The 15,400-nt window shown below is 35.2% G+C and overlaps 1 protein-coding gene across 4 annotated transcripts in view; it reads right to left on the bottom strand.

Moving 5' to 3' along the window:
• Window positions 1–15,400, bottom strand: part of VPS13B (vacuolar protein sorting 13 homolog B) — a 669,566-nt gene that overhangs the window by 381,830 nt on the left and 272,336 nt on the right. For all 4 annotated transcript variants that reach the window (XM_024572260.3, XM_024572257.3, XM_045181664.2 and 1 more), the window contains 2 exons: window positions 15,153–15,280; window positions 1,427–1,661 (listed from right to left, as the gene is read on the bottom strand). In XM_024572260.3, the coding sequence (XP_024428028.2) occupies window positions 1,427–1,661; window positions 15,153–15,280 (363 nt within the window). The remainder of the gene's footprint in view (window positions 1–1,426; window positions 1,662–15,152; window positions 15,281–15,400) is intronic.

The raw sequence follows: 15,400 nt of genomic DNA on the forward strand, positions 1-15,400 counted from the left end.
TATGACATAGGAGGCAAGAATATACAATGGAGAAAAGAAAGACTATTCAATAAATGATCTTGGGAAAATTGATCAGATACATACAATAAAATGAAACTAGACCACCTTCTTACACTATACACAAAAATGAACTCAAAAGGCTTAATGTCAGACTCTTTAAAAGTTGTTTTATATATATCAGGAGTTTCAACAAAAAAATCAAGGGACAAATCATTTTAGCTTACAAAAATTATTCAAGAGTTAAAACAAAAAGAGGGGCCACTCTCCCACTCACTTTAGGAGGCTAGCGTATCCTTATACAATATATTGCATCTGTTGTGATAATAAAGAATTCCCTATAACCAAAAGCAAGTAGCAAAGAATGGGTATGTCCAATACGTTAGAAAAACGATTCTTGCATCAAGAAAAGGTTGAGTAAGAAAAATTCTAAAGAACTTCATTCTAGCCCCAGAATCCTATAATTTTATGATAATGGACATTCATATTTAATAATATTAAACATAAGCATCAATTTCTGACAGTAAAATCATGCTTAATTCTGACTAATCTGAGGTAACTAGATTTCAATTAAAATTTCAATATAGAGAAAGAGAGAGAAATCAACATCAAGTCATAGTCAAAACTGCACAGACTGTACCTGCTTTTCAGTAACAGTATGAATAGTAATCTCTATGATATCAGGATTCATACACTTACATTCTAATAATATGAACAAGGTGTTGACCTGTTTGGCACTGTCGAAAATTTATACCTTGTTATTAAAATATAAATTCACATTATTTACTTTGAGACTTAGAACTTTTCCAGGTTCACACACTGTTTGAGCCAAATATGTCAAAGTTCAAAAGGGTATGAATTTGCAACTGAAAAGACTGCAATAACAGAAATCAAGTATTTACTAAAGAGTCCTGGCTCTAATCATCACACAATTATCTACTGTATTTAAATAAATGAGAAATCTAAATGTACATTATGCTTGATATAAATAAATAATATATTCATTTGTATATTTATATATGTTATAACATAGCCATTCATAAGCCAAGTGGCTTAAATTAAGATAAACCTAATCAACAGTTAGTTCAGCCTAACACATACATCGGAAACCAACTTCTTTTGCAAGCTAATTTTACCTTTCTAGCATTTTAATGATTATACTATATTGTATATAATCTTTTGTACATAGCCGCCACTTACATACATATAAAAATACATGATTATGACTGAAAGGCGGATGTCAATAAACAGCATCGCTTAGTTTATGTTCACTGACTTTGTGAATCTGTCTTTAGATCATTTAGTTTACCTTCCTGTAGGTCTTTCAGTGAGAAGACTGACTCATACATGCACTAACATATTTTAAAAAGCAAAATTAAAATTATCAATATAAAACAGAATAACCGTAAAATAATATCTTTAAATGTACCTTCTTCAAGGATGGGTCTTGGGATGACAAATGGAATCTCCTGCAGAGGTTCCATATACTTGTGGCCAGAGCTGATAATCTTTATTTGAGGCAAGCAGACGACAAGCGTTCCTGGCATGCTGGTTTGTCCATGGTACCAACTTCTGACTGTTCCAGGAATGTCACCAGACACAATCGTACTTGGGGAAGGCAGGCTATCATTTGGAATGAACACGCAACAAGACTGTGCTTCAAGCTAGAAAAGAAAAGTCGAATTAGAATATCTGGATCAGACTAAATCTGGGAGTAAACAGACCCTCAAACACTAACATCTTTACCAGAATAAACAGGGAAGCAAATAAAAGAAAATATTGCATACTTGAAGGTTTTGTTTTTTGCTATAAATTTGATCAAAAGGGCACAGTGACATGAGATGAAAACATATCTGCCTTTCCACGGTTCTTTCCAAGAAACATAATTGAGTTACAAAATGTGCTGGCATAAAAGGTGAGAAAACCCTCCTCCTTTTGCAGTTCATTAGATTTTGTTAACACCATCTAAGCCCTTAGAACTGACTAGCATTTTATTATTCTTACCTAAAAAAATAAAATTAAATTAAAAAAGACCACAAATTTATATTTCTATGTGAATTTGGCTCTTCCTGTTTTACTTTACAAACTAAAATATAAGAACGAAATGTTTAAAATGTTCAGATTGTATCTCTAGGCAAAGAATTAAAACAGAATGTGTTTCTAGCGCATACTTTCTCTTTTTATATACATGTACACCAAGGCTCAAGTGTGTGTGTGTGTGTGTGTGTGTGTGTATCACATTTGTGTGTGTATATATACATGGTAATGAAGAGCATTCAAATGACTTAAAAATCAGAGTGTATTTCTTTCTATTATCATACTTCAAACTTACCTAAACTGTGGTTTCAGGCTTCCCTGGCCCTGATATAGTTATTTAGGTTGCTAGGCCCTTAGAGAGTTAAAAGAAGACTAAACCTAAATCAAAACTTGACTTCATCTCATCCTGAGTTCTTAATTCAAAAGCAAAGTAGGCTAAAGTCCAGTAGTCTTAGTTGGTTCTTACAAAGTAACATTCTGGACCTGGCTAGTAAATTGCCCAAACAGACTAGCATACTTGAATTATTTTTAAACTTAAAAGTATGACCTGTTAACTTTCTATAAAATACTTGGCATATAGAAGTATTACCTGAATGTATAATAAAAAATAAAATTTGTTTGGTTGATAAATACTTCAATAGCCTAGCAAATTATATTAACAAAGATACTATATTTTTATAAATGATAACTAAGAACACAGTTAACATTACTTCTCTTGGGGCTAATATATTCCTTAGTGAGAGCAAAATGATACGTAACAAGTCTGGAATTCCTTGTTACAATAAATAACTTCCTAGCCTTATAAATAAGCAAACTTAACTCATCTTTGCTTCAACAGTTCTGTGCATGGACAAACTGATGAATTTAGTGAAGAAAGATATAAGTAAAATTTTGCAAAAATAAATACATTGGGTTCATGGAGTATGAGCTCATTTTTTAGTTCTAGAATTTTATCTTGCAGCTTAGATAATTTAAATATGTACACGTTAAGTAGTTAATTGACTTAATATCAACATATCTTCCTGAAATAGAAGACTATTGTCTCAGATGTGTTACATTTAAGTTCTTAAGTTTTTAGCACACATCATTACTGATGTTCAATCACGCAAGTTAAAATGGCACACCGAGCTAGACCGAGCACACCGAGTTTGACCCTACACCAATTATGGCTGCAGGGTCAAACTATAAAGAATCAGTATTTTACACTTTATATAGGTATTAATGGTATGTTAAAAAAATCCTTTCAATGATGTGAGGTAATTAGTTTAATATGCCACCATATAGAATCATATACATGTTAGCCCTGAGAAACAAACTTAAATTGTGCCAAAATTTCCAACATTGATTTGCTCCAAAATTCCACTAATTCAGAAGTAAATTATTTCATCAAATTTAACAGCCTTTAGCAATGCATACAGAATCAATGAGATTAGCATGAAATACACAGCAACTTTCTAAAACATGATATATGTTGTGAGGATTTCTTAATGATAAGAACCAAAACATATACATAATCCAAATTGCTCAAACTTATAATGTTACATCTATTATATATACTAAAGCTATCACATAAATCTTTTTACACTTTTAAAATAACTGTTAAACTGTATGTCTAAAATTGTGGTTTTAATGTAAAATGTTGAATGATTTATGGAAGTGAACAGAAATCTGCAGCAGTAAATTTTGCATTAATGTAAGGATCTGACAATCCAAGGGCAAGAAAATGAAGTCATCTGCCAGTAAGAAGTCCTCAAACTGGGGGTCAGATCATGTTCATGGAAACCATCTGGTTGGGACCCTCTGAGCCACACCAAACACAAATGATCTTTTAAAAAAATATCCTATTCATTAATGCATCACAGCTGCACTGAGTGTTACTTCATTTTTCCATGGCAACATCCTTTCTGTTTCAAGGATCTTATTTCAGTTTTGGTAGCAACGTGTTCTTTCCCCAATATTGAACACATTCATGTGTTAAAGTGAAGGGATTATTGCAAATTCTTGAAGGAGAACCACCTCTATTTTGATTCCTAGTAGGTCAAGGGCTACATATCTAAGTATTATATACTGAGGATAAACCAATAAAGCGGAAATTACTCAGTATTCTTATTTTAATAAATGAAATGACTGTCATGCAGTTTTTTCTGAAATTTCTAAGCTTATGTGACAGTTAAAAAGATATATGCCTTTGTGTACGCCCATATGTAAGGTACGGTAAACTTAGATTTTTCTAATTTGTGTGCCCTGTACTGTGATACAACTCAGTTAAAAAGAAGAGGCTAAGATAGGTTTCATTTACATATTAATCTGAATATTTTACTTAGGCCACTGTCTATCGTATAGAACACTTTACATTAAATGCTCTAAATGTTATACTATATTCTGTGTCCTTTTAAATAATGTTCCTATTTCTTATTACCAAATAACATGTTTCTTTTTCTTTAAAACTTGAAACTTAGGTGATAATTATATTTTGCAAAATTGCTAAAGAATGATGTATTTTCTGTGTGAACATATTTTATTTTTCAGGAAAGTTTCAAACAAAAAACAAAAATAAGCAAACATCTCAGGATATAATTTCATTCATGTTTTCTTTTTTTACTCATTAATTCTTTAATATTTACCATGAACTGATCTGGAAGTAAGGAACACAGAGACAAAAGACATAGTCCAAGTGCTTAAAAAACTTGAAACAACAGGGTTGAAAATACCTACAGCCCTAGAGAATGTTCAGGAGAACACAAGCTGCATAATGTCAGACACCCCCTGTTCGTTCACTCTACATTCTCAGTACACAGTACAGTGCCTGGCACGTACTCAGTCCTAAGTGAATAATTGTGAAACAAGTGGACACAATTATTTTTATTAGCATCAGATACGATGTTAATTAAAATAATTGTTTACCACAGAGACAACCTGGTAGGGTCATTTAAATAACTGACTTGTCAAGAGTCCAACTCCAGCCTGGGACCTCTGACAAGTTATTTCAACTGCCTATGACTTCACACTTCTCATCTGCAAATGCAGTGAAGTCAGCATTGATAGAAAGATGTAACATAATAACTGCCACCTCAATGTTTGCTAAGTAAACAAAGTCAATAAACATACTAAATATCTACTACCTGCCAGATCCATATATTAACCCTGAGGGATTTACAGATGTTCACAGTTTGTTTTAAAATGCTGCTGCTTATGGTTGAACTATCTATGTGCATAGAGTTAACGAAAATATTTCATTTGTACTACAACAAATATACAATTACCGAAACCACCGTTTTCCTATTTTATAAATTCTTAATACTTTATGAAAATGCTAAATTAAAAAAAAAAAAAAGAAAATGCTTTGGGTATGTTATACACATAGCAGAAATCTAAATATACCTATTTAGTGCGTTAGGTTAAAAACCTCAAAAGTGAACGTTGGATGTCTTCGTTTTCAGAGTGATGTTAAAAGTCTCCATACTCTTCCTGTGGGGAAGACACAGAGACTCCTAGGTCTGCATTTCAGACTCCTCCCTTCTACCAAACTACCACTCAATTACTGTTACTTTCTCAGTGTGTGTAAATAAAAATGTGGTCCTGTGTGGAACATTTTTGGCATTACTTGTAAAAAAAAATCACTTTTACATTTAGGTGATTAACCTTTGGTCTTTCTAGCCTGGAATGTCTACTCTTATTTAATCCTGGAGACAAGCCAGGAAGTCCAGTGGACACGAGGACATCAACTGTTTCATGCAGTATGATTACACCATCACTGGTCATATTCTGTATGTAATTCCGGGGAGAAAAATTCAATTGGTCTACCTTAACTGGCTTATATGGTACTTGAGAAACTTTGGTACTCTCACCAAAACCACACAAAATGTGGGAATTGGTTCCCTAGAGAAATAATAGAGCATTATTCGCAAAAGAAGGAGACAAGGATGTTTAGTGTGGAAAACAAAGAGTCCATTACACTATGCTACACACTCAGAAGACTTCAAAAAGTACAAACACACGCAAGAAATAACATAGGACATCAGCATTATCCTCAGTGTAAAAGATGAGAAAACTGAGCTTGGCAAACACCAGGACAGCGTTCTCCTTCATTAGTGAATTCCAGGCCAGAGCACTTTATTTTGTCAACTGCACGCCACTGCCAATTATGTGCTTTTCTGGATAAAAAGGTAGCTTTTGAAGTGTAAAACACAGGATCTCTGCTAATCAGCAGATAGAGAAAAACTGCAAAGAACAATTCAGTTTATGTTAATCTACTGTGAAAAGGCCTGCAAACCAAGTTCATATTTTAAAAAAACTGTTCAAGAATACATGTAGCACTATAAAATAATCCACTACAATGAAGTGTGACAGGTCCTTTTCCCACTGAAAAACAAATACTATTTATGTCTTTATGCAATTTAAGTCTTCTATCATTAATACAAAAGAACATGGACTTAGAAAATATGAACTTTGGCTTAAAAATCAACTTTCCAGAAACTCTGATTCCAAACACATTTACTTGCTCAAAAGTCCACTAAAGGCATAATCCTTTGATGGCTTTAAGTTATAATGTTCTGTTCTTCCTGATGACAGCTTCAGGGTTTTCTGTTTTTTATTTTGATTCATAAAACATTTTTTGGAAAATGGACACTACTCTAAAAACCTCAGAACTTTAGGGCCCATATTTTAATCACTTAATCAGAATCCAGTTTCATCTTATAACTTTTCAAAAATACATTAATATCTGGAAATGTCTAATGATATAATACATATAATACAGGGCAGGACTAGGGTGAGGCAAGCAAGGTACCTAGATCACATTCAAGATAGCTTATACAAAGATACATTGTTTAGGACTCTTTTAATTTTGTATGTTAATTTATGCCCAATAAGCTCAGTGAAAGGAGGAACATCAAACTAAACTGTAAACTTAGAAATGGTTAAGATGGTAAATTTTGTTATGTGTACCTTACCACAATTAATATTTTTTTAAAAGGAAGAAAAAGTGAGGAATATCAGTATCTCTATTTATAACTAATCCATAATGACATGTAAGATTAACTTCACTGTCGGTGTTAAATCTAATAAAGGTATATGTACATTATAAAATAAGCAAAAGAACCAAAATAATCTTATAAGAATGTTAGAATTGGAAATAATCAAAAATTATACAATCTAACCATTTCATATTGCAGACATAAAGTCAAGCCCATAGTTAACATGCAGAATTTGATACTGCTGACCACTGGCTCCTAGAAATTCGACACATCCTTGGCTTCCATTAACTCTCCATCCTTTCCTACTACCTTCTGACCACTCCCTTACAGTTCAGAACTGGTATTTCCTGGGCCCATGGCTCTTTAACCTTTACATACTTTTTTTTGAATGACCCACTTTCTTGGTTTTAACCATCTGTATATAAGTCCCAAAATTATTAGCTTTTCTGGGAATCTCTTCCTTAACCTCTAGATAGGAATATCCTACACTCTAATAGCTGGGTATCTTACAGGTATTAAAAATACATGTGTAAATTCACTCTCCCTATTTGCCCTTAACACTGCTCAAAAAGCTGCTGCTTCTATCATTAATGGCATCACTATCCACCCAAACATCAAAACCAGAAGTTGGAACACCACTTAGCCTCCTTTCTCTCATTCCCAAGTTCATTAGTCACCAGATCCTGCTGAGTGAAGCCTCTCAGGGATCACTATCCAACTTGGTCTATTATCTATTGTTTTGAATTCATCATTTAACATGCTTTGCCCATTTTTGGTTGTTTCAGATAGCAAGATAAATCTGGTCCTTGTTACTTCATCCTGGGGAGAGGAGGATGTTCTCCAGTATATGTTATATTGTGGTATACCATGTGATTTTACAAATATCATGAAGATTTCTTTTTTTTTTTAATCCTTACCCAAGGACATTTTCTTCATTGCTTTTAGAGAGAGAGGAAGTTGGGGAGAGGAATACTAATGTCAGAAACACTGATTGGATGCCTCTCGTGCACGCCCCAACAGGGGATCTCAACCCACGTATGTTCTCTGACTGGGAATCGAACCCATGACCAACTGAACCCTCTGGCCAGGGCTAAGGATTTCTTGTATCATTTGGAATCTTAAATTGGAAGATTTCTCCTAGAGCTGTCAAATAATATGTAACCTAATACCATCTTTTTTTATCCTGTTATACAACTACTCAAAATGATATTAATAAAGGATAGTTTTGTGGAATAGATAATAGGAAATGAGTTTACTTTTAATAAAACTACTTATATCATTATGAAATAACTTTTAGGACCAAAGTAAGCTTCAAACAGCTAAATATTCTTGATAATTATTATATTGTAGATATTGCAATAGTGTCATCTATTTCTTTTACAAATCAGTAAATACTCACTCCTCTGGGACAGTATCTAAATCCATCATGAAGCAGGAGTACATGCCCTAAGCATCCTTTCAGGAAATGACATTTACCTTGACGTTCCCATTTCTGCTTGGGACCCTAGAGTTTTCTACAGATCCCCTGAAGAAAGACTCCCCACAAGATGCTCCCCATAGAATGGCTCGCTGCTTTTTCTGCCTATGCTAGATCATGAAAACTATGTTTTTTCTGTCTACTTGGCACATAGCTTGACATATAATAAAAATTAAGTGCTGAATGTGAGAATAAATGAAAGAATAATAAATGCATTCCATAATGTATTATTAGCTAACTGTTTTAAAAATAAACAAGATTATACTAGGGCATTAAAAAGTTAGCATGCTTATGATTATTAGTTAAATATATTTTAATGGGATTTTTTGAAAATACAAGATTTATCAGAAAAGATATATATATAGGTTAAAAGAGGTCAAATACATGGTAACAAAAGAAGATTTGACTTTGGGTAGTAAAGACACAATGCAATATTCAGATGGTGTATCATAAAATTGTACACTTGAAACCTATATAATTTGATTAACCAATGTTGCCTCAATAAATTTAACAAAAAGAAAAACAATTGAAAAAAAGAAAGGACATATGGGATTTCAGAAAGCCAAGGAGGATATTTAAGGAGCAGTAGGACCTTGGAGCAATTCCTGAAATTATATTCTACCTTCTTCACAAACTCCAGGACTATCTCTGAGGAAAGCAGAAGGCAATTAATTTTGAAAAGACACATAACTCCAAGAGATCTGCTATAGCCTCATGGTATTAGAATATATATGTAAAATGAGTGGTGCTATATAAGCTTATTTTGGTATCAAAGCACTTTTCATTAGAATAGAGAAGGAAAACTGAACAAAAGAAGAAAGGAATTGTGTTACTTAGAAAGAAAGCTGTAGATAAAAAAGTCGAAAACTGGCAAATTTTGTATAGCAGGCTAGACACCAAAATTCAAGAGGGGTGTTGTTTGTGAAGGTACATTACATACTGAATAAGTCGCATTAAAGAATAATATACTTTTCCTTCCACAGTTCTGAGTGACAATTCAGTGAAACCAGAATACCACCAACCCCTCAAGACGGCTGGCTTAAAGTGCTACAGAAAAGTCTGATATACAAGGGCAAGTGCTAGAGAGATCTCATATTTAGATTATTCCTTTTTCCCATGTAATGTTATTTGTGTCAAACCATAATTTAGAGCTTCATATCGAACTATAATCAGATAAGTTCACTACTGTTTACGTAATCGTTATAGTAGAGAATGTACTCGCTCTTGGTACTTACTCATCTTCTCAACTGCTTATTAGTCATTTTGGTATTTACCTTTACTGACTGCTAAATGCACCACAGATTACTTTCTAGAAGATCAGTAAAATAACATGCAACAAGATGACAGGTAGCATTCATCAGTAAAAAACACTTATTTTATAGGTGATTTAAATAGAAACAATGTATTAAATCAGTGAAATTAGGAGAACACCTAAAGGCATTATCTAGAAACACAAAAAATAAGAATGAACCCTTCTCAAATAATTTTTTGTGACTGCAGACTAGAGTAAGCTAAGAATACAGACTGAGTTTGACCAAAGTGAGAGAATATAACTGAAATAGAATTCCCATGTGCCATTCTCATTCCCATCAATAATGGGTCTTCCCTGAGAGGAAGGGTTTTATCAAAATAAAAACTACATGTATTTAAGTGAATAAATATGAAAAGTAATCAGGAGCAAAACACAAATGGTCCAGTTAAGCTTTACTACAAAGGAGGGCATGGATAAGTGAGTGATATACAATGAAGGAGATTAGAGGGAGATAAGTGTTTTATTATAGATTAAAGAAATTAACATTGACTGCAAATGTTCAGCAACATCGTAAGAGTACTGTGTATTCTCTGCTTCTACAATCACAGACAACGCAAAAGCACTAAATGTTTTCTGTTTCCATGCGGTCTCAACTGTCCTATCTAATGCTACCAATGCATCAAAGGAAACTCTAGAAAAGAACAGGGGAGTCAACACAACTAGCTATTAGGAACATACTAACTGTAAAAGGCTTCATGCTGGCTGAGATTGGTAAGACAAAGCTCACCTCAGTGAAAAGGTCACATTTCCAGCGAGATGGAGTTATAACAAAAGAGAGAGAGAGAGTGAGAGCGAGCGAGCGAGAGAGAGAGAGAGAGAGAGAGAGAGAGAGAGAGAGAACACTCTTTCTCCTTCTCACTCTTCTCCTAATTTTTTCATAAGCAACATGCCCAGGAAAGAGGCTGAAAATGACTGCCAATGTCCAGTTTATTGGCTCTTGTATTAACAGTATTTCAAATAATCACATTTCACGAACTGATATTAGGCAACTGGAGATGTTTATAGATATAGTTCTAACACTGTTTGGATAGGTAAATTTTCATTATGGTAATCAGAATATATTAAAGCATAATGTGTCTGTCTTTATTCTTTTAATGCTGCACAACAAATTACCAGAAATGTAACAGCTAAAAGCAGTACGTTTGTATTGGGTTGGCCAAAAAGTCCGAATCAAGACTCATTTTTCATTTTCACCAATATCTTTATTGATTTGGAAATTTTGAGTATGTTGGCTATCTCCCTCATGGTATAATTGTTCTCAATTAATGTCTCAATTTGAACTCTATCAACTTAAACTGGTCTACTGGACTGTGGAGCATCATCCAGCGAGAAATCTTCAGCATGAGACTTCACAAACCACTTTTGACACATTCAATCAGTCACAGCACCTTCTCCATACACTCCACAAATCTTTTTCTGGGTTTCAGTTGCATTTTTGCCTTTCTCAAAATAATGAAGCATAATGTGCCAAAAATGTTGCTTATTTTCTTCCATCTTCATTATTAAAATGACTACACAAAAATTCACCATGTTCAACAAGGTTTTTTTTTAATGCACACTGATGATCAGCTGGTCAAGATGGAGGCACAGGTGAATACAGTGTGCCTCCTCGCACAACCACATCAAAATTACAACTGAACTAGAGAACAACCACCACTCAGAACTGTCAGAATCGAGTTGAACAGCAGTCTGACAACTACGGAATTAAAGAAACCACATCCATCCAGTCTGGTAGAAGGGATGCAGACGTGGAATGGGCTGGTCCCATATCCACGTGTGGTGGATAAAAATTTAGGAGGGATATCTCAGGAGTGAGGAGTCCCAGTCCCACATCAGGCCCCCCAGCACAAGGTTCCAATGTCAAGATGATTAAGTCCCCATAACATTTGCCTGCAAGAAACAGCAGGGATTAAATCGGTGGAAGAAACTTTTGTGGAGTCCTAAGCAGCTCCTCCTAAAGAACACCACACACAGACTTAGTCCAACTCACTCCTTCTGAGCTCCAGCACCGGGGCAGCAGTTTGAAAGACACCAGTGTCATGCAGGAAGAACAGAGGGTCTGGTATCATGGTGAGAGCTGGGGGACAGCTTTCTTCCCAGACAGAAAGGTGAACAGAGGCCACTGTCCCTTTTCTGAACCCTCCCCTAACAGAGCCAGCGGGCAGGTGCCATATTTGAGAATCTATCAACCTGGCTAACACTGTTTGCCCCACACTGGAGATCCCCTGAGATTCCATCCCACCAACTTATGGGCCCACCGACAGGGTTAACAGTGACTTTTCCATATGAATGGCTGATCTTGGCAAATGCTTCACAACTTCCCAAATCCTCTCAGACCAGCAACAGCTGGTCTCAGTGAGCCCCCAGCCCCCATACCCCTTGCTAAGTGGCCCTAGACTGGGCACTAGCAGCAGCCATCCTAGAGTTACTGTGTGGCTTTGCCTAGGAACCTCCAAGCCCAGCACAAGTAGCAGCCACCTCAGATTGCATTATAGCTAATGCAGAGTGACATGGGTAGAACACAGGTAGGGGCTGACCATGGCCTGCACCACCCAGGAAACCCCAGAGCCTGCACACTCAGTGGACAGCTACACACCACAGTGGAACACCACCACCCTGCCCCTGCACAGCTGATCCTCCACGGAGGGCTGAGGTTGGTGGTCAGTGGTCACAGGCAGTCCTTGCAGGTGACTGGCCTGGGTAAATCCCTCCCATTGAACTAACAACAGCAATCAAGGCTCAACTATAAGAGAAGGGTGTACTCAACCCACACAAAGGGCACACCTTGAGTACCCAGCTTGGGTGATGGGTGAGACTGTGCCACTGGACCCTATAGGACACCTACTACATTAGGCCATGCTAACAAGACAGAAGTCATAGCAGCTCTACCTTATATATAGAAACAAACACAGGGAGGCTGCCAAAATGAGGGGACAAGGTGGCCCAAATGAAATAACAGATCAAAACCCCAGAAAAAGAACTAAACAAAATGAAGATAAGCAATCTATCAGATGCGGAGTTACACAGATGCTCAAGGAACTTACTGAGGACCTCAACAGTATAAAAAAGATTGTGTCAGAAACAAAGGATACACTAAATGAAATAAAGAACAATTTACAGGGCAATAGCAATGGATTTGATGAACCTGAAAATCAAATCAATGATTTGGAACATAAGGAAGCAAAAAACAGTCAATCAGAACAAGAAGAAGAAAAAGGATCCAAAAAAACAAGGATAGTGTTAAGCAGTCTCTGGGACAACTTCAAGCTTCCCAACATCTGCATAATAGGGGTTCCAGAAGGAGAATAGAAAGAAACTGGAAATATATTTGAAAAAATAATGAAAGAAAACTTTCCTAATTTGGTAAAGGAAATAGACATGCAAGTCCAGGAAGCACAGAGAGTCCCAAACAAGATAGATGCAAAGAGGCCCACTCCAAGACACATCATAATTTAAATGCCAAATGTTAAAGATAAAGAGAGAATCTTAAAAGCAGCAAGAGAAAAGTAGTTAGTTAACTATAGGGGAGTTCCCAGAAGACTGCCCGCTGATTTCTCAAAAGAAACTTTGCAGGCTAGAAGGGGCTGGCAAGAAATACTCAAAGTCATAAAAAGCAGGGACCTACAGCCAAGATTGTTCTACCCAGCAAAGACATCATTTGGAATCAAAGGTCAGATAAAATGTTTCCCAGACAAGAAAAAAAACTAAAGGAGTTCATCAGCACCAAACCAATATTATTTTTTAAAATTTATTTATTGATTATGCTATTACAGTTGTCCCATTCCCCCCCCTCACTCCACTCCATCCTGCCCACTCCCTCCCTCCCACATTCCCCCCCTATAGTTCATGTCCATGGGCCATTATTATATGACACATAAAGGTACTTATTTAAGAAAAAGAACTTGTTCAAAACTATGAACCTTAAAATGACAATACACCGTATCTATCAACAATTGAATCTAAAAGACAAACTAAGAAATAAGAAGAACAGAGACAGAATCATGGATACAGAGAGCGTTTTGATGGTTGCCTGATGGGAGGGAGTTTTGGGGGAATGGGTGAAGAGGTGAGGGCATTAAGAAGTACAAATTGGTAGTTACAGAATAGCCATGGGGATATAAAGTACAGTATAGGAAATGACCCAAGGACATGAACAATGGTGTGGGGATTGCCTGAGGGAGTGGTGGTTGCTGGGTGGAGGGGGCACAAGTAGGAAAATTAGGACAACTGTGTATAGTCTAATAAAATATAATTAAAAAAATAAATAATTGCATGCTATAAGACAGCTGTCACAATATAATCTAACAAAATTGTTTACAATGAAGTTAAAGACAGCTACACACTACTGGAGGTGAGGTATTGTATGGTGAAAACCAACAAGCTTTTTGGCCAACCCAGTATCTTTAAGTTTATCTTCAAGTTTCTGTGGGTAGAGCATCATGGTATACTTTGTAGATCATTGATCTTGCTCTTGTGCTTAATGTGAGCAACTTTTTTTGCAATTTTCCACATCTTAAACATAACTGGAAGGCCCCAGTACTCAAGAGACATTACTGTCTGGTACACATAAAATTCTATAAAGATGCCTTTGATATCAATCTTTCATATCTTATTCAAAGAGAAAAATTCTATACAAAAGCTTAAACTTTGTAACTGTTGGGCTACTTTTACCAAATTTCTGTGAGAGTTAATAAGCATTTAATTGTGTATTTTCATCAGGTAAATCATGATCTAAAAGGAGGTTAATTTGATAAGATTAAATTATGAGTATTTAAAAGTAAAAATAAGTGGGAAGATATTTTAATAATAAAATAAGTAGTTAAAATTACCATTTTCATATTTAATTTGTGATTAGGTAGGGAAATATTTAGAAAAACTTTTTATTTTTCTAATATTTATTTTTTTTATTGTTCATGCTGTAACAGTTGTTCCTGCTTTTTCTCCCTTTCCCAACTTCATCCCAGCCCCACCCTGTCCCCTCCCTAAGTCAATCTCTCTATTTTAATTTAATTCTAACTAAATTTTTATCTCAATACTGAGCTAAGTATGTAATCTGTACAATGACCATTTAAAATCTTTCAAATAATGCTTAAAAGGAATAAAAGTAGAATAAATTATTTTTTTAATTCAAGGAACATCTTAAAGTTTGTGCATTTTTATAGCTATATTAGAAAGAGCATGTAATATGTGTTTTATATAAATTTGTTAGTAATATGCAAAGTGCACTAATAGTTTTCATCTAAATGATGGATATAAGATAGTTTACATAAGTGTTACCAGTGAGAAAACTTTCACTGAAAATTAAAAAGAGTCACAGCAGCTAAAACCAGGCTATTTCTTAGTTTTACTTCACCTGCAGTGTGAGACTCTTTACGGCATTCCACACCGCTCCAATGAACTCCTTCATTCTTTCTTCGGGACTTCTGCAGCCTTCAGTTACAGTCAGCACGGCTTTCACAGGGACTGACAGTGGTCTGGATTCTAAATATAAGGATGCTAGTTATTTAACGGAAACGAACCTCATAGTTTTACAAAAATATACAGAAAATATTTTCAAGGTAATTCTAAATATTCTTGCTTAAAATTAAAACTATATGAGAT

The sequence above is a fragment of the Desmodus rotundus genome, chromosome 8 (assembly GCF_022682495.2).
Source record: "Desmodus rotundus isolate HL8 chromosome 8, HLdesRot8A.1, whole genome shotgun sequence".
NCBI lineage: Eukaryota > Metazoa > Chordata > Mammalia > Chiroptera > Phyllostomidae > Desmodus > Desmodus rotundus.